Source organism: Acomys minous (assembly GCF_964271855.1).
Source record: "Acomys minous genome assembly, chromosome: 4".
Lineage (NCBI taxonomy): Eukaryota > Metazoa > Chordata > Mammalia > Rodentia > Muridae > Acomys > Acomys minous.
Window position 1 is genome coordinate 39,932,828 of NC_140486.1, and position 26,550 is coordinate 39,959,377.

The window sequence follows — 26,550 nt, forward strand, 5'->3', positions numbered from 1 at the left end:
CCCAATGGCGCGACTGCGGCGCCTGTAATGTGAAGCAGTGCACTGGCTTGTCCGGCCCCCGGGCCTGCAGCCCATTACACCATCCGCCGCGGCAGCCGCTGCATCGCGGACAGCCTGGGAGGGCGGGTGCAGGCAGCTCCACGGGGCGGGGCGGAGCGAGCAGCGCGGCCGGATTCATTCCTGTGGGGCGCGGGGCATGGAGGAGCTGTGCGGCCGCAGGCGGAGCGGGCCATCCCGGGCGACGGGGACAACGGTTTCCATTTGAAGGGGCGGCCCGAACCGGAGCAGCGGACGGCGGGAGGGACCAGCCCCGGGGCAGGTAGTGACGGCCGTGGCCTTGGGGAGCCGGCCAGGGGAGGCCTGGGCGGGAGGAGGGCGGCTGGCGGCAGGCGGGGTCGTGTGGGCCGCAGGCCCCGGGGCTGGCGGGCGGCTGGGCGAGGTGGAGGCAAAGGGGACGGAGGGCGGTTGTGGCCGCGGAGCACAGGGCGGCGGGCGAAGTTAAAGGTTCGAAGGCGGCCGGATTTCCTGAGCGCCTCGCGTAGTTTGCAGGGAAGAAAAGCCGTCTTTCCGGCGAGGGTTCAGCGTGAGCGGGCCGAGGGTTGGTGCGTCTGACCTTTTTGTTCCTTATCGAAACCCATCCTGGCCCCAGTGAGGCCTTCCAGCCTCGCGCCCTTGGCGGGTTCTCTGCTCGTACAAGAAAGAAAACATTTCTGAACCTGCCGCGTCTCCTGCCCCTTTTCGGTTACTCGCTGGGCGTGTGCAAAGCAAAACCAGAACAAAGCTGGGCTGGCTGGAGCCGGACACGAGGAAACCAATTGCCCGTTTCATTTCTCGCACATGGGGAGAAACTGCCTCCCACCGAAACATTCTGGTCTGCCTGTGAACCCTTTTGTATTTTTCTTTTGCACCTCTCCTGGGGTGTGTGTGTGGGGGGGGGGAGTCGGTCCTAGTATGGCGTTTTTTTCGTTTCTTTGCACAAAACTAGAAAATAGGGACGCCCAAATCCTGTTTTTGCCTTTACTTGTATGGAAAATGCTAAAACTGCTACTTTTTTTTTTTTTTTTAATTCTCTAGTTTGGTGCTCTCCGATGTTGGAATGCAATAGACTAGGACACACTCTCGGTGGTTTTATGTCCCGTTCTGGGGCGCAGTGACTAACATTGAACTTTGGCTCCTTTGACTTGCCTGCGTGGAGAGTTAAAGCTGGAGCTTTTGCTTTGAAGGATAAATAAAGCTTAGTCTCGACTGGACATAAATGGATCTAAAGACAGCCGTGTTCAACGCAGCGCGCGATGGCAAACTCCGGCTCCTCACCAAGTTGCTGGCAAGCAAATCTAAAGAGGAGGTTTCCTCCTTGATCTCGGAAAAAACAAATGGGGCCACACCGCTCTTGATGGCTGCTAGGTACGGACACCTCGACATGGTGGAATTCCTCCTAGAGCAGTGCAGCGCTTCCATAGAAGTCGGGGGCTCTGTCAATTTCGACGGGGAAACCATCGAGGGGGCCCCTCCTTTATGGGCCGCTTCCGCAGCCGGCCATCTGAAGGTTGTCCAGTCTTTGTTAAATCATGGAGCGTCTGTCAACAACACGACCTTAACCAACTCAACTCCTCTCCGAGCTGCGTGCTTCGATGGCCATTTGGAAATAGTGAAATACCTTGTAGAACACAAAGCCGATTTGGAAGTGTCCAACCGACATGGGCATACGTGCTTGATGATTTCATGCTACAAAGGACACAAAGAGATTGCTCAGTATTTACTTGAAAAGGGGGCAGATGTTAATAGAAAAAGTGTTAAAGGTGAGTTCAGCTTTGATATTTATTTATTTATTTATTTATTTATTTATTGTCTTCTTTTAAGTGACTGCCTCTTATTTTTGGCACTGTTGTTGAGTAGGCCTGCATGGACAGAGCTGTGTTTATTAGGTAACCCCTCCAGGATTACCTTGGCTCTGTCACCTGATAGTGCCTGCATCTGATGTGATAGTCGATCCCAGTCACTGTGTTAAGCAGCATTTTCTCTCCCTTCCCTAAGGATACAGAGCATATTGGTGGCAGATGAGCAGGGCATAGAGTCTGGCTTACAGTCTGGCCTGTTTGGGAGTGTAGTGAAATGCAAGGCATTGTTTTGAACCTTTTTTAGCGTCCCTTGGGAGTGGTGAGTCACTGTCTTATTTATTCTAGGTAGGCATCGTATTTGTTACTCTGTCATAGAAGGCTACACAGTACACTGCCTTGAAAGGATTAAATCTGAAAGGGCCATGTTTTCCCTGATTCCACTTGTGGCCAATAGAAAATCCTTTTATGTAGAACATGTATTAAATGTCGCAGGACAGAAAATGGATTTTAAAGACCTGCTCAGGGCTTAAACAGGGACTAGGTTAAACCAATGTGGATTTGTTGGCAACAATTTAAGGATCTTTGTCAGGAAGAGCTTAGGTTCACTGTTGAGTACAACTTTCACGCTGTAAGAAACCAAAGACAGGGATAGGTTAGGGATCCTTTCAGCCTTTAAAAGAGGCTCTCTCAGCTTCGTTTTGATAACCTGCAGACCTTAAGGAAGTCTGCACAAGAGTAAAATAATTCACTACCGAGTTTTAAGAGTAGCATAAATCAGGTTAAGAATTTTTCAAACAAAATAAAGTGGCTTGTGTTGTTTACGTTAAAAAAATAAGTCTCACCCCTGCATTCTATACTTCTATAGCTGTTCTCCATCATTTATAGTTTGCTTCCTGCCTCTGAGTTGATCTGTACCCTTCTCTTGTTGCTTTGCCTTTGGTGTTGGTTGGCACCCCTGCTCCTCGTGTGTGTGTGTGTGTGTGTGTGTGTGTGTGTGTGTGTGTGTGTGTGTGTGAGATTGTGTGTTTGCGCAGAGGCATATGTGTCTTTTTTTGTTGTTGTTGTTGGCGTATGTGTTTTAATCCTGGGTTTTGTCATTCATTTCCAGCAAACATGGCTATCTGATTCTTGTTTGATGCAATTTTTCATTGAATGTACATAATTAATTGATCTAGGACTGTGCTAATATAAACAAGGCTGCCATGAATATTCTTGAGGAAAATTGTGTATTAGCATACTTCTGTGAGAATAATTGTAGTATGGATGGCTGTATTTGGAATTGCTGAAGCGAAGTGTATACTGTGGTAGAAGATAAACCATGCTGTGGGGCACTGTGTTGTTACTGAGCATGTTTATGACAGCTCTATTTTTTTTCCTAAAAGGGGCTTATGAAAATGATACAAGATCATTGAGGGTTTTTGTTTGTTTGGTTTTTAGAGCAAATGCAAAACTCTTAAAAAATATTGGTACTGAGACAATCAATCTTTCTAAAGATACTTATAAATTTTGTACAGAGGAGTATGCAGTTTTATTTTTAAATTAGTAAGTTATTTTTAAATTCTTAACCATAACTTCTTAATTTCAATAGCTGCATACTTTTTTCTTTTTGTACACTAATGAGATAGATATGCTTGTTCATTTTTACAGAAGTATATCTTGGCTGGATAGTTAATACTACAGGATATACAGTATCTTCAGTATTTTTACTTTAAATTTTTTTTCCTTTTATTGATAGTAAATTTTTTCCTCACATAATGTGTCCTGATTATGGCTTTCCCATCCAGATCCATCCACTTATTAAAGCAAACAGACTTCTAAGGGAATACAGTGCACTATAATGTAATATAAAAAGCTATGGTAAAACAAAAACTAGCACATTGGAATTGAGTAAAAATACACAGAAGGGAAGGAACCCAGGAAAAGACAAACAAAAAACGAAAACAAAACCATAGATAGATCCACTTGCTTGCACGCTTGGGAATCCTAAAAAACCCACTAAACTGAAAGTCATAATATATATATGTAGAGGACCTGGTGAGATTTGTGTGGGTCCTGTGCATGCTCTCTCTGAGTTCACGTGCCTGTCAGTCATGCTGATCTAGAAGGCCTTGTTTTCTTGCTTGTCCTCCAGCCCCTTCTCTCTGCCTACTCTTCCTTGAGGTTCCCTGAGCTCTGAGTGGAAGGATTGGATGGAGCTGTGTGTTCCTAGCAAGGTCTCTCACTCTCAGAATAACGTCTGGCTGTGGGTCTCTGTATTTGTTCCCATCTGCTGCAGGAAGAAGCTTCTCTGATAATGGCTGAGCAAGGCTCTGATCTATTAGTAGACTGTCATGAGGAGTCCTTTTTTTTTTTTTTTTTTTTTTTTTTTGAGACTACAATTTGGTTTTCCCGTAGGTCCCTGGGGCCGTCTAGTCTCAGGTTCTCGGCATCCAAGCAGTGTCGGTTATGGGTTCCATCTCATGGAGTGGGCCTTAAGTCCCACAAACTTTGTGCCATATTGTACTAGTGTATCTTAAAGCAGGTCACCATTGTAGATCAACAGTTAGTGACTGGCTACATTTCTCTTTTGGTAGAGTGCAGAGTACCTTGTACCAAAGATGCTAGAACATAGGAATGGAGGCTCTGTGTGGGCTCCAGCTTGACTTCTCCATATCCAGTGAGTTGTGTAGGTGTTGTCTTTAGCAGTGGGACCTTGCCATTTGTATGTGGAGAGCAACCTATAGTCTGGGCATGTGTTGTTTGGAGATTTCCATGGACTCCCTTTGACCAACAACTCAGAACCTTCGTTTGGTGACAAGCTGGCCAGTTGGGGCTCTCTCTCCCTCGTTATCTGGCTATTCCATTTAGTTCTCCTTTATTTATTTATTTATATACATGGCCCTTCGTTTTAGCAGTCTCTTCCCCATATTCCTCATCCCCCTCTCCTCTCTCCCCCCACTTGACCCTTCTGCTCTCCCATCCATCCATGGCTATCTATTCTCTTTCCCTCTCTTTCCAACATTTATTGGTTCCCCCTAGTCCTTCACTTTATACCTAACTTTTGTGGTTGTATGGAGAGTAGCTTCCTTATCACGGAGTTAACAGCCAATACCCACAGATAAGTGAATATGGACTACGCTTGTCTTTCTGGGTCTAGGTTACCTCTCTGGAGATTTATCTATCTTCCAGTTCTGTCCATTTACTTACAAATTTCATGATTTGATTTAACCACTGAGTAATACTCCATTGTGTAAATGTGCCACGTTTTCTTTATCCATTCTTCTGTTGAGGGACATCTAGGTTGTTTACAAGTTCTGGCTATTATGAACAGAGCAGCACATGAACATCTCTGTGTAGGATTAAGCATTCTTTGGGTACATACCCAAGAGTGGTATATAGGTGGATCTTTCAGTAGGCGGTGAGGAACCGCCACACTGATTTCTACTGTGGCTCTACCAGGAATGGATTAGCATTCCCCTTGCCCTGTTTCCTCATGAGCTATCACTTGTTTTATTGATCTTAGCAAATCTGATGGGTCTAAGATGAAATCTCAGAGTAGTTTTGATTTAAGAACTGTATATATGCTGGCTGCTAGTGGTGCACACCTTAATCCCAGCACTGGGGAGGCAGAAGCAGGTGGATCTCGTGAGTTTTGAGGCCAGCCTGATCTACAGAGCAAGTTCCAGGACAGCCAAGGCTACATAGAGAAACCCTGTTTTGAAAAGCCCAAACCAAAACAAAACAAAACAAAAAAACCTTCAAAACAAAACAAAACAAAAAAAAGGACTACATATTTTTCTAATGAGGCTTTACACTGATTTCAATGAAAAACAGTTTGATAATGATAAACAATGTTTTTGTAAGCAGTGTGCAGTATTTTGTTTGTTCCTGGTTGTCTATATAGATATGTTGATGAAATAGGCTTTTTAATAAATCCTCTAAAGAGTGTTTATTTAAATTACTGTTTAATCATTTCAATAGTGGGAGTGCTTCAAGATAACTAAAAGAAATGGGGGATGGCTAAAAGTTGTGATCCCGTGTTGAAGCTTTTTGATGTTTTGTTTCTTTGATTAGGGCTCTTTTTACTTATCAGTGTAATAATGTCCATATTAGTGATATAGCCAGGTGTTGAAATCAAACTGGGGTATGTTTTACATTCTTAAGTCAATGGAGAGTATTTGCCTTATATTTTCTAAAGCTTGATTTAGATACTGTATATGCTGTATGAGAGAAATATAATTCAGATAGCCCATATTTTTGTCAACTCTTTGTCCTAGTGTGTGATTTTTAAATTTTTTAAAAGATTGATTGCCGGGCGGTGGTGGCGCACGCCTTTAATCCCAGCACTTGGGAGGCAGAGGCAGGCGGATCGCTGTGAGTTTGAGGCCAGCCTGGACTACAAAGTGAGTCTAGGACAGCCAAGGCTACACAGAGAAACCCTGTCTCGAAAAACCAAAAAAAAAAAACAAAAAAAACAAAAAAAAGATTGATTGATTGATTGATTGGTTTTCGAGACAGGGTTTCTCTGTGTAGCCTTGGCTGTCCTGCCTCTGCCTCCCTGAACACTGAGATTAAAGGCATGCACCAGCATGCTCTACTGATAATTGATTGAACCTTAGGTTCCTGAGTGAGGGCATGAAGGAAGGGGAAGTCAGCGGAAACAAAAAGGAGGCACTACTTAAATCTGATGTGCGGGTGAGAGTATTTTCCAGCAGTGAAGACTAAGGGTAGAATCCAGCAGTTTTATATAGTGGTTGTGGGGAACCCAGAGTCTCATGCATGCTAGGCGAGTGCTCTGCTTCTGAGCCACACCTTCAGTCTAGTTCCTTAGAACATATTATATGTCATGTATTGGAAAATGTTCTGAAAAAGATAATACCAAGGGGTTATTCTTGGTCTGTCTTTAAAATGTGTATGAGTCCTTCATTCCTTTGCTCTTTAACAAGTAGCTGACAATTGCCTGCTACTGAAGTTTTCCCCTTTACTTTTTAATAGGCTGTTGGCATTTTTTTTTTGGAGTATGTTTATAAAGAAGATAGAAATTATTCATTAGTTGAGAGGGCACAATCAGTGAGACAAGGTATCTAGTTCTTAATGTTTTGATCTCAGAGAAAAGTTCATAAGCAGATAGATACTATTATATGTATGGAAAAAATTTATCCCTAACAACAAACTCCCTAAGGGGGCAGTGGGTTCATTCTTTTCTATCACATTCCATAATGGGAGAAAATTCTTCAATACTCAGGAATATCTCTCTAGTTTAACATTACAACTGATTTTTAAACAATTTTTATTTTTATCTTATGCGTGTTTTGTCTGCATGTGTGCCTCTGCAACATGTATATGCAGTGCATGTGTAGACCAGAAGGGGCTGGAGTTAGAGTTGCGAGCTATCATGCGTGTGCTGGGGATCGAACCCAGGTCCTGTGGGAGGGCAGCCAGTGCTCTCAACCACTAAGCCATCTCTCCAGCCCTGTAACAATTGATTTTTGAGACAAGTTGGTTCCTGTTTAAACTAATGACCTTCAGATCTGAAGAGATTATATTAATCTCCCAAACTACCTCATTTGTCTTAGCATTTCACATTTACAGTCCTCTTTAGCTTTTTTGTTCTGTTTCTCTTTTTTCTTTCTTTTTTTGAGATTGTTTTTCTTTATGCTTGGGTTTTTGTTTAAGATTTTTAAAATTTATTATGTATACAGTATTCTGCCCCCATGTGTGTCTGCATGCCAGAAGAGGACACCAGATCTCATTGATGGTTATGAGCCACCATGTGGTTGCTGGGAATTGAACTCAGGACTTTTGGAAAACAAATAGTGCTCTTAGTCTGAGACATTTCTCCAGCCCTCTGCTTGTGTTTTTTATCTTGCTGTTCTCAAATGAAGTTACTTGAGCCCTTCATGTTTGCTTTTACATCCAAACTGTTGGGAATTTAGCACTCACCTTTGTGTATTTTCAGACACATACTCTACAATATGGTCTTTGTTCCTATTGGCCAAAACTGTTTACCAGAAAAACAAATATTTTGATTGTTATTGGATTGTCTGACAACTTTACAGAGATCTGATTCATATATCATTCACTTACTTAAAACATACAATTCAATGGGAGGGTTTTGTTTTTTTTTAGTGTGTTTAATGAGTTGGATGGCTGTTACTTAAATTATTTTCATCATCCTGCCCCAGACTTCATGTTCATTGTCTACTGTATTAGCTTTAGGTGATTACTAAGTTTTTTTCTGTCTCTGTAAATATACCTGTTCTAGACTTGTTGTATAAGTCCAGGTGGAACACACAGTCTCTCATGACTTGCTTCTTTCACTTTGCATAATGTGTTCAAGGTTCATTCACTTGTAACACGTCAGTTCCATTTTTATTACCAAATAATAACACCTTTGAATAGATCAGTGGTTCTTAGTCTGTGGGTCATGACCCCTTTGGGGTCAAAGGACACTTTGACAGGGTAAAACCATGGGACAACACAGGTATTTATTTGCATTGTGATTCCTAGCAGGATCAAGATTACAGTGATGAAATAGCAGTGAAAGTAACTTTGTGGTTGGACTATATGGAAGGGTCAAAAGCAGTGTTAGGAAGGCTGAGAATCACCTTCACCCATGCAGCCAATTGATGAGTGCTTGATTGTTTCTTTTTCAGCATTATGAGGAGTGTTTCTCTGGGCATTTGTATAAAACTTCTGTGGGTATATATTTTCATTTATCTCAGGCGTATGTGTTCCTAGGAATAGAAATAGGGTTACAGTGGTTACTGTTTAACTTTTGAGGAAGTTTTTCAGAGTAGGTTCATGGTTTATAATCCTTAGAATATAGGAGGGGCCTAATTTTTCTGCACTCACCAGCACTCACTCTTTTTAAATACTGCATTCACTAGCATTCACTCTTTTTAAAAATACCTATCCTAGGATTGTGATTTTGGCTCATATATTCCCATGTATAATAATATTTAGTATCTAGTTTTATGCTTAATTTATATATTTGTTTGCCATTTATGTATCTTAGTGTCTTCATATTTTTATGTTTTATAATTGAGCTATTTATCATTTTATTTACTTCATTTTAAGAGTTGTTTATCTATTTGTTATACAAGTCTTTTACCAGATAAATATTTACAAGTATTTTTTACTTTGTTTGTTTGTTTGTTTTTTGAGACAAAATTTATCTGTATAGCCTTGCCTGGTGTAGACTCGCTTTGTAGACCAGGCTGGCCTTGAACACACAGAGATGTGCCTGCCTCTGCCTCCCTGAGTTCTGGGATTACAGGCATGCACCACCGTGCCCAGCTTTTCCCCCCATTCTATAGATCATTTTTGATGGTATTTGAATTTATAGCAATTTGAATTATTTTGCAGGTTTAAAAAATTTGCATTGTAGATCAGTTGCATAATATCTGACTTAAACAAGATAATTGTTTCTTATATTTTTATTTATTTTGCCTTAGTGTGTATGTATATAGGCACACATAAGCCATACTACACATGTGGTGGTCAGAGATACAAATGTTGATGGCTTAAGAACTTTTCCAAGGATGAAAATTGTGACCTAATTGTAATATATACTATATTCTTACTCTGGGTCATTCAGATTTTGAGTAAATAGCAGAGCATAGTGGGACACACATGTCTATATCCCATTATTTTGATTTAGGATGTTTGATAGCATTTATGCTTAAACATTGTATTCTATTCAAGTAGGGAAATTAAAGGTCTGTACTACCAGTCACAACTGAATACAGAGAATTATTGAGCCTCCAACTAGTTCTTGCTCAGATATGGGTATATTTTGGGTTACTGACTTTAAGAAATACACTGAATTCATTGTTTGGCTCAAACTTTCATACATCAGCATGAATTCTTTTATGTTCTTCCTACAAAGAACGTATAAGAGTTTTTAACATTGCTATCAGTGAAAATGCTCCCTCCAAGTACTTGTTAAGAAATATTATCATTCTTCAATACTGGAGCACAGTGTAGGTTCCTACTCTTAATTAATATCTATCCCAGCAGCATTCCACTGAAGATGGCTGCTATTCATTCTGGTACATTTTCTTCGCTCTGTGTTTGAAGTTACATAGCTGGCGATTAACATAGTCACACTATATTAACTTTCTACAGAAAGTCTTAGCGTTGATATTTAATGTGCCATTAGCTAGCTAGCTTGAATTTTAAATGGATGCCCACTTAATAGAAATCTTTTGAGAAATCATAAAAGTTTCCATTATGAATTTGGTACAGGAAAGTTGTTTTTCTTAAATGAACTTGTTCAGGCATTGAAAGGTATGTAATACAAAGTGGTTTTTTTTTTTCTTTAAAGGTAAATTTGTGAGTTTTCACTGTCAAACAACTTTATTTTGATTTAGGATGCTTGCTTGGTAGCATTTATGTTTAAGCATTGCATTCTATTTTTCATTGTTTACTTTGAAAGTAGAAGGTGTTATAAAGTAACCCTGCTAAATCTTTTGGAAGTACAACCATTGTATTGTGAGAGTGTTTTAAGAGCCATAAAGCTGCAGTAAATTCTTTAGCTGAATGGTCGTAATTGGCATATAAATCAGTGATGATAGCTTTCAATAACATGGTCTTTGGCATATAATTTAACACAGATGACTAGAAAGAACATACCTATTTTCCAGCATGTAAGATGACTTTTTAACCCTGAAAAATCCATGCAAAAGTCAGAGGTTATCTTATATGCTGGGTACTTACCTTCATATGTTTGGCACATATAGTGGTGGTAGGGGGGTGGGGGGGGTGGTGGTGGTGGTGCCACTGCTGATTCCCTGCTCTGTGCAGGGAAGTATGAACCAAGGAGGAGCAAGCCGCACACATCTTCCTGTACCTCGAGGAGGAGGAGAACGTGAGTGTGCATTGGCTGTCCACCAGAACCCACCCATTTGACTCAGAAGGCTGCTGTCTTTGGATTGAGTGTGGAGTACGCACGCCTTAAAGGGGCAGTGTAGGCTGGTACTGGCTGTCTCCTGGCATTCAATAAAGCGCCTGGCTGTCTGCCCTGGCTGCAAATAGACACAGGCCTGAGTCGGGTGCACAGGGTGTGCGTTGGAAGGATAGTCTTATACGGCGAGTATATTCCAAACATATATTTTACCTAGAAAAGTTAGAGGTCGTCTTACATGTCCAGTCATCTTATACACTGGGAAATATGGTAATTCTTTCAAATATTTACCAGTATACTTAACACTTAAATGACTGGTAGTAAATGTAAGAAGCAGTTGTCTATTATATTATGATGAGCTTATGTGTAGACCAGTCTTAGTCTGAAAGAGATTTTCTTTCTTTCTTTTCTTTGGCAGGGCACTGTGTAGCTCTGGCTGTCCTGGAACTCACTATGGAGACCAGGGAGTCCTCAAACTCACAGAAATCTACCTGCCTTTGCCTCCAGAGTGCTAGGATTAAAGGCATGAGCCACTACTCTGGTTTTCATTATTTTTTGAAAAGTTTGTAAGTAGGGAGAAAATGTTCATTAATTAGGAATTGAAATCATAAATTAAAAATGATTCTAATACACTACAAAAGTGGAACTTACTATTATTTCCTTTCTCTTCCAAATTTTAGTCTTTTTATACAATATATTTTGATCATATCTATCCTACTTCTTCGGCAACCCCTAACAGTCCCCTTCATCCTTTCACGTCTTTTTTCTCTTCCTCTCTCCATAACAACTGAGTTTAGTTTAGTTAGTGCTGTCTGCTGGAGTGTTTTGTTGAATTGGTCTTGTGCAAGTAATCGGAACTGTGCTGAGTTCATGAGTGTAACGGCCGTGCTGTGTCCAGACTGCGGTGAGTTCATGAGTGTAACGGCCGTGCCGTGTCCAGACTGTGCTGAATTCATGAGTGTAACGGCCGTGCCGTGTCCAGACTGTGCTGAGTTCATGAGTGTAACGGCCGTGCCGTGTCCAGACTGCGGTGAGTTCATGAGTGTAATGGCCGTGCCATGTCCAGACTGCGGTGAGTTCATGAGTGTAACGGCCGTGCCGTGTCCAGACTGCGGTGAGTTCATGAGTGTAACGGCCGTGCCGTGTCCAGCCTGTGCTGAGTTCATGAGTGTAACGGCCATGCCCTGTCCAGCCTGTGCTGAGTTCATGAGTGTAACGGCCATGCCGTGTCCAGACTGTGCTGAGTTCATGAGTGTAATGGCCGTGCCGTGTCCAGACTGTGTTGAGTTCATGAGTGTAACGGCCATGCCGTGTCCAGAAATCAGCATTTTTCAACACTCCTTCCCCATCCTCTGGCTCAGATGTTTTCTGAACCTTGTGAAGTTATAGATTTCTCATTTAGGGCTGAGCACCCAATTTGACCAGTAGTTAAATTTCTGTGTTAAGTGCTGACTACTGCAGAGAGAAGCTTCTCTGGCCAAGGGTCAGGGCAACACTAATCTGTGTGTATAAACATACTTCGTCGCCTTCTTTGTTTGTTTGTTTGTTTTTTGTTGTTTTTGTTTTTCAACACAGGGTTTCTCTGTGTAGCCTTGGCCATCCTAGACTCACTTTGTAGACCAGGCTGGCCTTGAACTCACAGGAAACCGCCTGCCTCTGCCTCCCAAGGGCTGGGATTAAGGGTGTGTGCTACCACCACCCGGCTAAACATATGTCTTTAGAAGGCAGTTTGACAACATTTAATGAAACAACAGTAGTAGGTTCCCCCCAGGCCATATGTATGACCTCATGAGTAATGGGCATTTGACCAGCTTTGCAGTATGTAGCATAAATTCCCTCCTGTAGAGCAGGTTTCATATCTAAACAGAAAGCAATTGGTTATACCCATAAGAGTGATGCCACTGTTGCACCAGTGTGCACATTTGCCTGGCAAGTCAGTGTTGTAACATGCAGGTTACACTGCTGGATAAGTTAGTCCATTGATGACTTTTCTCTCCCAGTAGGCTTCATGGTACTTTCTGGCACTCAGAAAGCTAGCCACTAGGGAGAAAGTTTTCAAGTCAGTTCCAGCTTTATTTCTCTGTGTCTTGAGCAGCAGGGTCGTACTATCTAGCTATTGTGGGCAGCTGAGAGCAATGGCAATTGTCTGTATTGTTTGGGAGTCCTCGAACCTCCTTAACTTGTAAGGAAGATACCAGCTTGCTAGAGATTTCCATTTACTAGCCTGTGTCTTGTAGGAGAAACATTGTCAATACATGCAGGATATCTATCTTTAAAAGTTTTTTTTTTTAAACTTAAGTTTTTAGCTTATGAAGTGTTAAGTGTCCATAGTTGTTTGCCTGTATCTTTAGGTTTAGTTAACCCAGTTCCCCACTACCTCTCTTCTGTCCCCTCTAATTCATTCCCTGCTTAAATCTTTTTTCCCCCCAAGACAGGGTTTCTCTGTGTAGCCTTTGCTGTTCTAGACCCGCTTTGTAGACCAGGCTGGCCTCAAAAACTCACAGAGATCCACCTGCCTCTGCTTCTGTAGTGCTGGGATTAAAGGCGTGCACTACCATGTCCGGCTCCTGCTTAAATCTTTTTTTTTTTTTTCTGGTACCAATTTATTTTTATTTCACACTTGCTTCAGAAATGGACATCTGTAATTGATTATCTCCTATTTTTCTTTGAGATGCTGTGTAAATCTTTAACCCCCCAGTATTCCACCCCTTTTTACTTTGATTTCATGCGTTCTACTATCCCCTTAACCCTTAAGAAGATACTAAATTTTTGTGTGTGTGTTTCTTTTTTAAAAAATTTTTTTACTTCTTAAAATTTTTTTTATTAATTTATTCTTGTTACATCTTAATGGTTATCCCATCCCTTGTATCCTCCCACTCTTCCCTCCCTCCCATTTTCCCCTTATTCCCCTCCCCTATGACTGTTCCTGAGGGGGATTACCTCCCCCTGTATATGCTCATAGGGTATCAAGTCTCTTCTCGGTAACCTGCTGTCCTTCCTCTGAGAGCCACCAGGTCTCCCCCTCCAGGGGACATGGTCAAATGTGAGGCACCAGAGTACGTGAGAAAGTCATATCCCACTCTCCACTCAAGTGTGGAGACTGTTCTGACCATTGGCTAGATCTGGGTAGGGGTTTAAAGTTTACCACCTGTATTGTCCTTGGCTGGTGCCTTAGTTTGAGCAGGACCCCTGGGCCCAAATCTGCCTACCATAATGTTCTACTTGTAGGTTTCTAGGAACCTCTGGATCCTTCTACTTTGCTATTCTCCCATGCTTCTCTCATCCAGAGTCTCAATGGGATGTCCTCCCCTCTGTCCCAGTTTCCTGGTAAGTGAAGGCTTTCATGGGACATGCCCCTTGGGCTAGTATGCAGATATAAGTGAGTATATACCATTTGAGTATTTCTGCTCTGGCTTAACTCACTCATTATGATCATTTCTAGCTCAATCCATTTGTCCACAAATTTCGGGAATTCCTTGTTTTTAATAGCTGAGTAGTATTCCATAGTGTATGTATGTACCACAGTTTCTTCATCCATTCTTCTACTGAGGGACACTTAGGCTGTTTCCATGATCTGGCTATTATGAATAAGGCTGCTATGAACATGGTTGAGCAAATTTTCTTGTTGTGTGCTGGAGCATCTTCTGGGTATATTCCAAGGAGTGGAATAGCTAGGTCTTGAGGAAGCCCTATTCCCAGTTTTCTGAGATAGCACCAGATAGATTTCCAAAGTAGCTGTAGTAGTTTGCATTCCCACCAGCATTGAAGGAGTGTTCCTCTCTCCCCACATCCTCGCCAGCATGTGGGAGGATGCTAATTTTTGGCACTTGTTTATTGAGGTATAATTTATATAAAATAAAGTTGATCTAGCCGGGCGTGGTGGCGCACACTTTTTTAATCCCAGCACTTGGGAGGCAGAGGCAGGTGGATCGTTTGTGAGTTCGAGGCTTGCTGGTCTACAAAGTGAGTCCAGGACAGCCAAGGCTACACAGAGAAACCCTGTCTCGGAAAACCAAAAAATAAATAAAAAGGTCATCTTTTCCAGTATATGTTTCTGTAATTTTTGGCAGGCATTGTTAAATGCCATATAAATGTAAGAACAGAAGGTTTTTCTCTTTTCCCTCTGTAGTTCATTGTTTCAGACCCCAGCCTCTCTCAGTCATTGTTCTGCTACCTGCCATTACTGTGGTTTAGGCACTATCTTAGTAAATAAAAAATGTAAAGCAGATGCCTACTGATAAGGAAATTTTTTTTTTTTTTTTCGGGACAGGGTCTCTTTGTGTAGCCTTGGCCGTCCTGGACTCACTTTTAGACCAGGCTGGCCTCGAACTCACAGCGATCCGCCTGCCTCTGCCTCCCGAGTGCTGGGATTAAAGGCGTGCGCCACCACAATTACAGCAATATCAATGTTATCTATAGAGACTATGTAGATTTGAAACTTGGACAGATACAGGTGAGCAGCTTGACTAGCCGTTATGCATACCAACTATGACTGTCAGTCTCTATATAAAAAGCTTTATGGAAACAGTACAAAACTTATAGTTGCTTTCAATACATCTTTACATCTTCAGTAGTTGAGGAAAATCAAATAAAATCTTTTAGGCCTTTTTATTTGCTTTGTGTACATTTAAAAACATGCATTACTCTGAGCACAGTTTTGGCTGTAGCCCTAAGATTATTATTTAGTACTTTCGTTGCCAGTCAATTGCCTTTCAACTACCTTTTAACTTTCTTCCTTGACCCAGGAATTATTTGTTAAGATGAGTTTTAAAATTTGAAATATATAGAATTTTTAAAGTTACTGATTTTGCTTTTGTATTTTGTTTTTTGAGATGGTGTTTCTCTGGGTATCCCTGGGTGTTTTGGAACTCTCTGTGTAGCCAGGCTGGCTTCAAACTCAGTCCACCTGCCTCTGCCTCCTGAGTGCTGGCATTAAAGGCATGAGCTAACACTACCTGGCTTTGTCTGTCTTTTGGTCCTCTTTAAAACTTACTTTATGGCCTATATTATGATCAGTATTTGTATACTCCATGTATCTTTGGGGAAAATATTTTCTCCCATTGTTCCTACCTTTATGTTTAGGTTGTATATTCTATGATACAGCTTGTCTTGGATTTTTATTTACTTTTTTTGTCAGGTTTTTTTTTATTCTAGTAGGATCATTTAATTTATTTCCACTTAATAGAATATGTTCTTATAGTTGGATTTTCATCTGGTTCCCTTTAGGTTCTACCAGTTTGTGTTTGTTTCTTGTTTCTTTGTTTTTTGTTTTTGTTTTGTGTTTGTTTTTTGTTTTTGTGAGAATTTTCTTTTTTTGGATGTGGTTTTTGTCCTTTGGGTTATCCATCCATCCATCCATCCTTCATTCCTTCCATCCATCCTTTCTTCTTTCCTTTTTTAGGTTTTTTGAAACAAGGTTTCACTGTGTAGCCTTAGCTGACTAACTTTGTAGACCAGAATGTCCTTGAACTCACAAAGATCCACTTGCCTCTGCCTCCCCAAGTGCTGGGATTACAGGGGAAGCAGGCTATCCTGATGAGACCTGATAGGCTGTGGCCATATGATCAGGGAGGGGCTCCCCTTCTGTCACTGGTCTAGGGGAGGGGAATAGGGTGAAAGAGAGAGGAAGGTGGGAACAGGAAGATACAAGTGAGGGGAAAACAATCAGGATGTAATCTGAATAAATTATAGATAATTCTTAAAAAAATACTGCAAGATATTTAGGCTTTCCCTACTAATAAATATGTTAGTTTTCTTTTTTATCTGACAATGTTTGTTATTTTTATTTATCTATGATGCGAGTCTGGAATTCCAACCTGGGAGTCCTTTTCTGTTAAGGTTTTCACTGAGATTCCATGTCTCGGCTTCTGTTCATAGTGACTCTTTGCTGCTGCTGCCCCTGTTGCTTTCTAATGGAGAATGGATGGGAACCTTTCTGTAGTTTAATGCTTTTCTCTTACACACATTCTCTCTCTCTCTCTCTCTCTCTCTCTCTCTCCCTCCCTCCCTCCCTCCCTCCCTCCCTCCCTCCCTCCCTTCCTTATTGGACCCAGTACAGGTACCTTCCACTTATTTTTGGAGATAAGGTCTCTCCTTAGCTTTGATGATGCCAAGTAGGCTAGGCTGGCTGTCTCCCTAGTGCTGGCTTTGCAAGTGAGCGCCACCACACCCAGCCTTCTCTATGTAAGGTTCTGGAATCAAACTTATTTCCTTGCTTGCAAGGCAAGAACTTTACCAACTGAGCATTCTTCCTAGCTCCCTCAGATCATTGTTTGAAGTCATCGTATAATACACAGAAGAGAAAACAGAACATACAAACTAGGAGAGCCAGTGAAAAAGCCCAGTAAGACATTCAATGAGTACAGTTATTGACACAAATTTCCAAGTTAGGTTTAGCATATTCAGAGTTTTTTAAAAAATTGAATATTCAAGGGAAAGCCGAAAACTACAAAAAAAAAAAAAAACCAAATAGACATTATAGAACTAAAAAAATACAGTGGGTGGCTTTTAAAAGTGGATTACTCATAGCAGACTAGAGAATTCATGAACTAGAAGGTGGGTCAGATGAAAATAGAGAAATCACAGATGGAAAGGGACTACAAGAGAAAGGGGAAACACTGCCAAAAGGTCAGCATGCGGAAAGCCGTAATTCCAAAGCAGGAAAATGAGCCACAAGCAGTATTTGGAGACATTTCTCAAGCTAAGAAAGATCATCCTATAACATAAAAACACCTTACAAAAGCCAAGAAGGATAAAGAAAGAAAACCACATAAAGGGTGCTGACTCATCAGATTGGCTTACACAGCACAGCCTGGGTAGCTCAACAGTGGCTGCCTTAGTGTGAAGAGCAGTAAGCAGCTGCTCAGTCTGGGAAGCTGCATTGCCTCTGGAGTTCTCTTCTGGGAGTGAAAACCTGGAGAATTCCTGGAGAGCCGCTGGTCTTCAGTCCATAAGAAACTAGGTTCTGGTATCAGCGCAGGCTGACAATAGCAGTGGTAGTAACAAGATAGATGTACTCATGGGCAAGGAGTGGAAGTAAGCAGCAAAAATAGCCTGCTCTGCCCTGCCCCCTCTTATAGTTGGGGAGTCCCCAGAAGGTGCTCTCCACTCAGAGGTGGTGTGGGGATCCCGGCTCCTTCATGTAGACCTTCCAGAATACTTAGAGAGACATGCCCAGAGGCAAGTTGATTCCAGGTCAGCCAAAGTGACAAACAAGATTAGCCATCACAGTACCTGAAGGATGGCCCCTCTGGCTTCCACAACCCCCCCCCCCCCACACACACACACTTGTACACTGAACACACATGATCTGAGCTGTATTACAACAGTCTCATCCACCAAGTAGTACCCATATTTGGTACAGATATATTTCAGTACAGGTAGTAGCTTCCTCAGTTACTTTATTAAATTTGATTTCTCTTTCTGTGATGGCTTGGTTATTTGTAGTTCACCTTTGCCCTGTGGAAATGTAACTGGAGTTTCCAAAGTTCCCTTCCCAATAGATCGTGGCTGCCATTTTCTCCAGTCTGCAGTACAAGGCTGTTGAGAAGCCTGCTTCACCTGTTGTTGTCTTCTCCTTTTTGTTTTTCAAGACATGGTTTCTCTAACAGCCCTGGCTGTCCTAGGCTCGCTTCTGTAGACCAGGCCAGTCTCAGACTCACAGAGATATACCTGCCTCTGCCTCCCCGAGTGCCAGGATTAAAGGTGTGCACCACCACGCCCACTTCTTAAGTCAGTGAAGACCATTGGGAAAGTTGTGTTCAATTCTAAACTTTTCTAATTTTCTTTCTTATCGTGGATCACTTTGTTGGCTCTTAAGTGCTTTCAAGCAAAATTTTAGATTTATATTTATTTGTTGCTAGGTATGATGGCAGTACATGCCTATAACCCCCAAACTCAGGAAGAACAGTCAGAAGAGATCAACAGTTTGAGAAAAGCCCTGGCCTGTATAAAAAACAGAAACAAAGCTGAAGGAATGATAGATGGACCGGAGACAGTGAAAAAAAGTTTGTTGGTTTGTTTGTTTGGTTATTTTGAGATAGTATGTTGTCTTTTCACCTCTACCTTCCAAGTGGTGATTAGAGGTGTGCAGTGATGCCTGACTCTGAGATCTTAGTCTTTAGTGATAGGACTGCTTAGTCACTGCCATTGCTAGTTAAAAAGCCTCCTTTTTTTCTTTCTTTAAGGCAGATTTTTCTTTTTGGCCTGTACATATATGTATTCAGATTATACATATTCTAATTTTTCAATACATAGAGAATTTTAGTTAATTTAAAACTGACTTGATATATCCCTGTTTTTTGATTTTACATTACTTTAATGTTAAGAATGGCATCTAAGACTTTTCTTTTGGTTCAGATTTTTGTTTTGTTTTGTTTTAACTTATCTAGATTTTTAACTATTTTGGGGGAAAGGAAAGTAGAGATTCTCACTTCAGAATAATTTGAAGTGTTTTTGAATGTACTGGGCATAGTAGTCATACTTAGCTGAAATTTGAAACAAATGACAGGCGTAACCAGAACCTCTTGAGTCCCTGGGTGCTTGGCCATACTTTGTTGTACATCACTGATATCTGGGGTAGAATAAGCAGATGCTAAATAGTCGTATAGTACTTAGGAAGTGTTTCAAAGTCCCTGTGTATAACAGCGTTTTAAAAATCGGTTTAAATGACACTTATGTGGTGGACTGTGTGTGCATGACATATGTAGAGGTGAGAGGACACCTAGGAAGCCAGTTCTCTCCTTCCACCCTGTAGGACTTAGGGACAAAACTCATCAGGATTGACGGCAAGTACCCATTACTTGCAAAGCCATCTTTTTGTGTTTTTTTGAGACAAGGTTTTTCTGTAACAGTCCTGGCTGTCCTGGAACATGTTCTGTAGACCAAGCTGGCCTCTAACTCACAGAGATCCACCATCCTCTGCCTCCTGAATACTGGGATTAAGGGCACATGTGCCACCACACCTGGTGCAAAGCCCTAGTGATGGCCCATGTTGTTTCTTCTGTGTGTGTATATCATGGCTCATGTGTTTGCAGGGTCTCTGTGGTATTGGTGTGTGTGTGTGTGTATGTGTGCGTGCGTGCGTGTCTGCTGTATATGCCAGGGTGGTTGGTCTACAAGCTTTTTGGAATTCTGTTTCTACCTTCCATCTTGATGTAGAAATACCGGATTTCAGGCTTAGACTACTGTGCCCAGATATATGTGGTTTCTGAGAATTCAAACTCAGATCTTTATGCATATATGGGAAGCACTTTACTTACTGAGCCACCTCTATGGCTTTCCTCCTCAACCTCCAATTTTAATTCTAAAGTAGATTTGTTATTTAAAGTATCAATCTTCAAACCACTTCCTGGTGTACACACTATGTTGGAGGTACCCAAAAGCACTCTGATGTTTGAAGACAACTCATTGTACAATAGTACTCACAGGTAAGGTTTATCAAAGTGCTACCATAGGAGACACCACGAGATTGTGAAGGCAAAGTCAAGGTGAGGTCTAGAGGAGCATGGGCAGGCTTCTTTATGCTTTTTCCTTTTCATGAACAGCATTCTTCTTCAATAATGAAAAAACACACAGTATTGTGGCATGGGGAAACTCATGACGGATTCAGTACTCAGAGTTGTTACTGAGGACTGGGTCACAGAGACACCCTTTGCCTAACCATATCCCAAATTTCAGATTCCTAAACAGAAACTAATTGTTTAACATAAACTTTATAAACTATGGTTTGTCCAGTTTGGCACACTGTCATTTAGGGAAAGTTTTATGCTGGTGTAGAGAGCAAGTTTCTAGATGCCAATCTGAGGCTAACTGTGTGGGTAGTTCTTCCTAAGAGTGGCACTTTTAGCTTGCTGGTTAATTTTCTATAGATGCCCAGAGTGATGCACTGTGAACACTTTGTGCAAACAGTGTATCTACATATGGAAGAGCTGAGTGATGCCTTTGCTTCTGATCATCAATGAAAGTTACTTTTACCCTTAGATATACATCTGATGTCTGTGTCATACTGTTCCAATAGGCTGTAAGTGCCAGTGCCTTTTCTCAGTTTTAATCCCTTTGTAGGTTGAGAAAACAAAGTTAGGATAGTTAGTGCATTTAAAAAGATTTAAAGACTTAAATTATAACAGGAAATAACTCATTATGAAAGGGTTTTGTATATCTTCTTTGAAAGTTTATATTGAACTACCCACTTATTTTTCAGGTCTTAGTGGACTTATTTTTCCTCTGAGAGCCATGTTTTGAAGAGTGTGTAACAAATTTTGGCTTTAACAATTAAAACTCTCAGGAACTTTGAAAATATTTTGCCCACTACTCAAGTCAAGCGGAAGAATCTTAGATCTTATACTAGATTCTCCATTTATAAATAGAGAAACTGACCCAGAAAGCTACAAACGGCTTTTGAACTTTATTTCACCCATTTTTGTTCAGAGAATATGCTTTAGAGTCACAGGATATTTATTACTTTCATTTGAATATGATTGAAAAGTGCATTGATTAAGGAGCTTTATCGGTGACTTTGGATGTTGCTTTGTTTTTCTTTTTGTACTTGTCAAGTTATTTGTTTAAGAAGTTTAATAAGTATTTTGGCACCTGCTGTGTGTGCATCAGGCACTAATATTAGCTGCTTATGATACTTGTTTTATCCCTTGTAATTATGTCGTGCTTATAGTTGGCTTGGAGTTGCCTGCAGTTTTTCTAGGTTATATTGTATCCTGGCCCTGGTTTTCAAAATGTGTTCTTTCTCCTCTCTTTAAGGCAATACTGCATTGCATGATTGTGCAGAGTCTGGAAGCTTGGACATCATGAAGATGCTTCTTATGTATTGTGCCAAGATGGAAAAAGATGGCTACGGAATGACTCCTCTTCTCTCAGCAAGTGTGACTGGTCACACCAATATTGTGGATTTTCTTACACACCATGCTCAGACCAGCAAGACAGAACGTATTAATGCTCTAGAGCTTCTGGGAGCTACGTTTGTAGATAAAAAAAGAGACTTACTTGGGGCTCTGAAATATTGGAAAAAGGCAATGAATATGAGGTACAGTGATAGGACTAATATAATCAGTAAACCAGTTCCACAGACACTAATAATGGCTTATGATTATGCCAAGGAGGTAAACAGTGCAGAAGAGTTAGAAGGTCTTATTGCTGATCCCGATGAGATGCGAATGCAAGCACTGTTAATTAGAGAGCGTATTCTTGGTCCTTCTCATCCTGATACTTCTTACTACATTAGATATAGGGGTGCTGTCTACGCTGACTCTGGGAATTTTAAGCGATGCATCAACCTATGGAAGTATGCTTTGGATATGCAGCAGAGCAATTTGGACCCTTTAAGCCCAATGACTGCCAGCAGCTTACTGTCTTTTGCAGAACTGTTCTCCTTTATGCTACAGGACAGGGCCAAAGGCTTGCTGGGTACTACTGTTACATTTGATGATCTCATGGGCATACTGTGCAAAAGTGTCCTTGAAATTGAGCGAGCTATCAAACAAACTCAGTGTCCAGCTGACCCATTGCAGTTAAATAAGGCTCTTTCCATCATTTTGCACTTAATTTGCTTATTAGAAAAAGTTCCTTGTACTCTAGAACAAGACCATTTCAAAAAGCAGACCATCTACAGGTTTCTTAAGCTGCATCCAAGAGGAAAGAATAACTTCAGCCCTCTGCATCTGGCTGTGGACAAGAATACTACATGTGTGGGGCGGTACCCTGTTTGTAAGTTTCCATCTCTGCAAGTCACTGCGATACTGATAGAATGTGGTGCTGATGTGAACGTCAGAGACTCTGATGACAATGGTCCCCTACATATCGCTGCTCTGAACAACCATCCAGACATCATGAATCTCCTTATTAAATCAGGTGCACATTTTGATGCCACAAATTTACACAAACAAACTGCTAGTGACTTGCTGGATGAGAAGGAGATAGCTAAAAATTTGATCCAGCCCATAAATCATACCACACTGCAGTGTCTTGCTGCTCGTGTCATTGTGAATCATAGAATATATTATAAAGGGAATATCCCAGAAAAGCTAGAGACCTTTGTTTCACTTCATAGATGATAGAGCGACTATTCCAGCACAGTTAAAGCACGAATTGGTAACAGTTGTTTGATAAATGAGCACTGCTGTGATAACACCAGCATTCATTTAGCTTGATATCATCGTGCTCTCATTGGCTGAAGCGTTGTAAGCATCAGATCTGCAGGATTGGTTTCCCAGTATTTAATATAAATATACCGTATAATATATTGTTTGTGAATTATTGAGAAATGTAATGTCATATTCAAATTTCTAAAATTGTCTGCCAAAGGCCATTCTGATTTTGTTTGCTGTTGGGTGTTTGGGACAGAGTTAACTGTTTTTCAGTGATATCTTTATACTTTACTAGTTTGTGAATTTTATACAATTGAAAGTCATCCTCCCTTGGCTCCCACTTCTTCCGTCTTCTAGTTTTGCCCATTTCCACTTTTTTTCTCCCTAGCCATTTCTGCTACAGTGTTCCCTGAACCTTTGGATCCATGCTAGGTCATAAACCTTATGGACTTGTTCACCATTTGCAGTTACCATAAGTGCTTTATCTTCTCTATGCACCGGCTTAAACTGGACTGTGTGTTGGCATATTCTCTATGCAGCAGTTGGTCAGCTTCAACCCCGAACTGTTTCCTTAGGTTATGAAGTTCATTTCACAGAAGTGCTCATAGCGGACATCACTTCCTAGGGCTGCCGGTGAGCTGCTTGAGCTCAAGCTTTTTAGTCTTACGTTTTGTTTGTTTTTGCTTTGTTTCTTCACATCTGAGATTTTTCTTCATCCACAGAAAGTTTTGTATGCTAAATTTGGGAAACAAATCTATTACAACTCATTAACCCAGTTGAAATTTAGGTCTGTCATCTTAGTATATCATGCAGTAAAGGAAGACCTTTCTAGAGTGACCTGCCTTTCATGCCGCTCCAGCGTTGTCCTGCTTGTGCTGATGGTGTGACTAGGTGTAGAGAATTTGCTTCTAATTAACCTCAGAATTTATCACACAGCTTAATGAGTCACATCGAGCTCTTCAGTCATTGAACTGCAGACCACTTTTAGTTACAAAAGGCTAAAGCATGTCAGTGGCATGATGCTTGCCAAGCCAGATCTAGGCATCTAAGATAATTAAGGTATTTTTAGTATGCAATTTACTGCCATAGTATCAAAGGTCAATAACAGTGTTCTTTCTTTCTTCAAGTTTATGTATATCTTTTAAAGATAGCGTGCATGAATTACTTTGATCTCAATTATTTGTCACCCTATTAAACACAAAAGATTGCAGTGATTTCTGTCACCTTAATGAAAGCGCCTCCCTCCCTTCCTCTTTTCCCTCCCTGCCATCTCCCCTCTCCCAGCTCTTTCTCCCTGCTCCTCTTATTATTATTATTATTATTATTATTATTATTATTATTATTATTTTTACCTATCATAGATTTGTTAATGACGCAGAAAGGGCTCTTTTGATTTAAGAAAAGATAAGTGAAAATTAAAAAGATTCAGGTAATCACTCAGCACTTTACCATTACTCAGTAGAACTTACAAGGAATGGTACATTGCCCTGCAAATGCCATAAAGAAATTGTTGTGAATGAAACGCTTCTTATTGATTCTAGAAAAAAGTCAGTTGTGTGTGAACTTCATGATCTAGGTCACTTGGATTTCGGGGATGACATTTTATTCTGAGGGTTGATGTAATGCTATTTAAAGAATTGTCATTGCAAACAATCACCTTTATCTTTATTCAGTAAAAAATTGTAATGGGTAGTAAATAAAGAACATAAGACTTTGTCATTAAACAATTGAGGTTTAATTTTTTAAAAGGTATCCTTACTCATTTTACTACATCTTAAATTATATTTTACAATTGGAAAATGGATTAATTATCAATGGGCTCTGTAAACCCTTCAATGAAGAGGTTTTACTGTCTTACTATGGACAAGTCTGATAAAATATTCAAGCTGCTACAGATAAGAATAATGTCACTTAGATGGATATTCTGGAAGTATCAGACAGTATTTGGAAACCATCTTCCTGTCACTTGGTGGTAGGAGAATTATATATGCATGAGCCTTTTTTTTTTTTTTTTAAGAAAAGAAAACTTGCCGTTTTTGGTGAATCATCATTGGTTGATCTCACTTTTTGTGTAAAATATGGCAATTTGGTTTTAAGGGATTTAATATGTGCCTCCCCACTTTTCCCAGAAGAGTCTGGCTTACATGTTCTAAGAGCAAGGCACATCTTGACCCTGTTCTATGGGTGGGCTATGAAACAAGGGTATTTTTAATAGTGGTTTCCTTCACTAAGAAAAAAAAAAGCAACTTTAGAATTGGTCTTTAGTCTTGAAAACCGCAGTGTTGTATTGCAGCCAGGATGCAGCTCTCCCTTTCTCTTTGCCCTCTCCAGAAAGGCCACTGGGAGCTCTTGAAAAAGCAGTTAAGTAGCTCAGAATTAGCCATGATTTTATTTTAGCATAAGTTGGTTCAGGAGTGCAACCTCAGATAACAGAGCCTTCATCAGAAGATCGTGAGACTGAGTACAATAAAATTCTTAAGTTCGTGGGTTGGTTTTTGTCCACAGTGGAGAAATGATCAAATCATACTTATTTGAATCAGACTAAATTGGACACTGTAGCATGGTAGTACTGGCTGGGATTAATGTGCAGTGTTTCTCCAGAAAGGCTTCTGAATTTCAGATGTTCTATAATCAAATGGTTATTTTATGCAGATACCAGTCTCCTTTCCAAAGGCAAATGAATTAGTAGGTTTTAAAATGTCATCCCCGCTCCCCCTGCCCCTTCCTTGAATCTGACAAGCATTAGCCTGGGTCAGCAAGATAACTTGGTATTCTTTATGATTTTGAAGTCAAGTGATTGCTCACTTGTATCTTTTAAAACCCCACATACTGTAAGTTGAGAAATTGAGTTATTTTTGGAAATCTAGCTTCTTAAAATCAAATTGCCCAGCAAATCCCTCAGCTGAAAGCATAGGTGCGCTAATCCCTGTAAGTAGTTCCCAGCAGGGCCTGCGGGAGGAATAATGCTCTGAACCCTGTGTAGCAGCACCGTTGCTTGGAACTTGAACCACTTTAAAGTAAGATACTAAAGAAACTTGAATTGCTTGTCGCCTCCCCCCCACCCCCCTTGTGTATCGCTAAACAACTAGTTCCTCTTCCTTTTGTTGGTTCCCATTGTCTATTTTTTTTTAAAGAAGTACTGTATTCAGATGCCAGCCAATAATTGTCTCACAATGGAAAAACGATATGCCGCAGCATTGTAAGGTTTAATAAAATTAAATTTGCACCAAACTAAAGTGTGCTTTTATTAACTCTTCGGGATGGGTGTTACCTTGAAATATATTTCAGTGGGTTCTTTTCTGATAGAACACCTACTTGATAACTTACAGCCAGTCAGAACTTATGCATGCTATTTATTACTGATTCTGTTGTGTAAATAAGATGACTTGTATGCAGTTTATTGTCGGGTTTTTTTCTAGTAAATACCATATGCACTAAAGACTGGCAAGACTTGATGAAAACCACAGAAAGGCTGCTTTTAACTTGCTCTTGTCTTTAATGTTTGGTATTATTAGAAGCATGTGCAGCAATACGCATATAATGAAGGTAAGTATTCCATACTTATATTATAAGCAATAAAAGACAAGTTCCATTCCCTATGTCTTAAGTTATCTTATACAAGATTTTAACTGACCCAGAAGGTTGGACATAATTCTAAACTCGTGTGTATAAACAATAATCCAGTGTCCTAGCTTTTCCCCTTTAGGCCATTGGTGTGCCTTATCCA

The 26,550-nt window shown here is 40.6% G+C and overlaps 1 protein-coding gene across 1 annotated transcript; it reads left to right on the forward strand.

Annotated features, from left to right (window-relative positions):
• Nucleotides 1-26,059, forward strand: FEM1C (fem-1 homolog C). Its single transcript, XM_084778053.1, has 3 exons — nt 1-319; nt 1,075-1,799; nt 21,481-26,059. Exons 2-3 carry the CDS (start codon nt 1,256-1,258, stop codon nt 22,788-22,790), a joined length of 1,854 nt encoding a protein of 617 aa, XP_084634179.1. The 5' UTR covers nt 1-319; nt 1,075-1,255; the 3' UTR covers nt 22,791-26,059.
• The last annotated feature ends 491 nt before the right edge of the window (nt 26,060-26,550 follow it).

What these genes read in the sequence shown, in the direction of transcription:
- FEM1C (XM_084778053.1), top strand. Translation starts at nt 1,256, where the DNA reads ATGGATCTAAAGACAGCCGTGTTCAACGCAGCGCGCGATGGCAAACTC. An exon ending in TAATAGAAAAAGTGTTAAAG is followed by an intron (nt 1,800 to 21,480) that starts GTGAGTTCAGCT and finishes CCTCTCTTTAAG; the next exon opens with GCAATACTGCATTGCATGAT.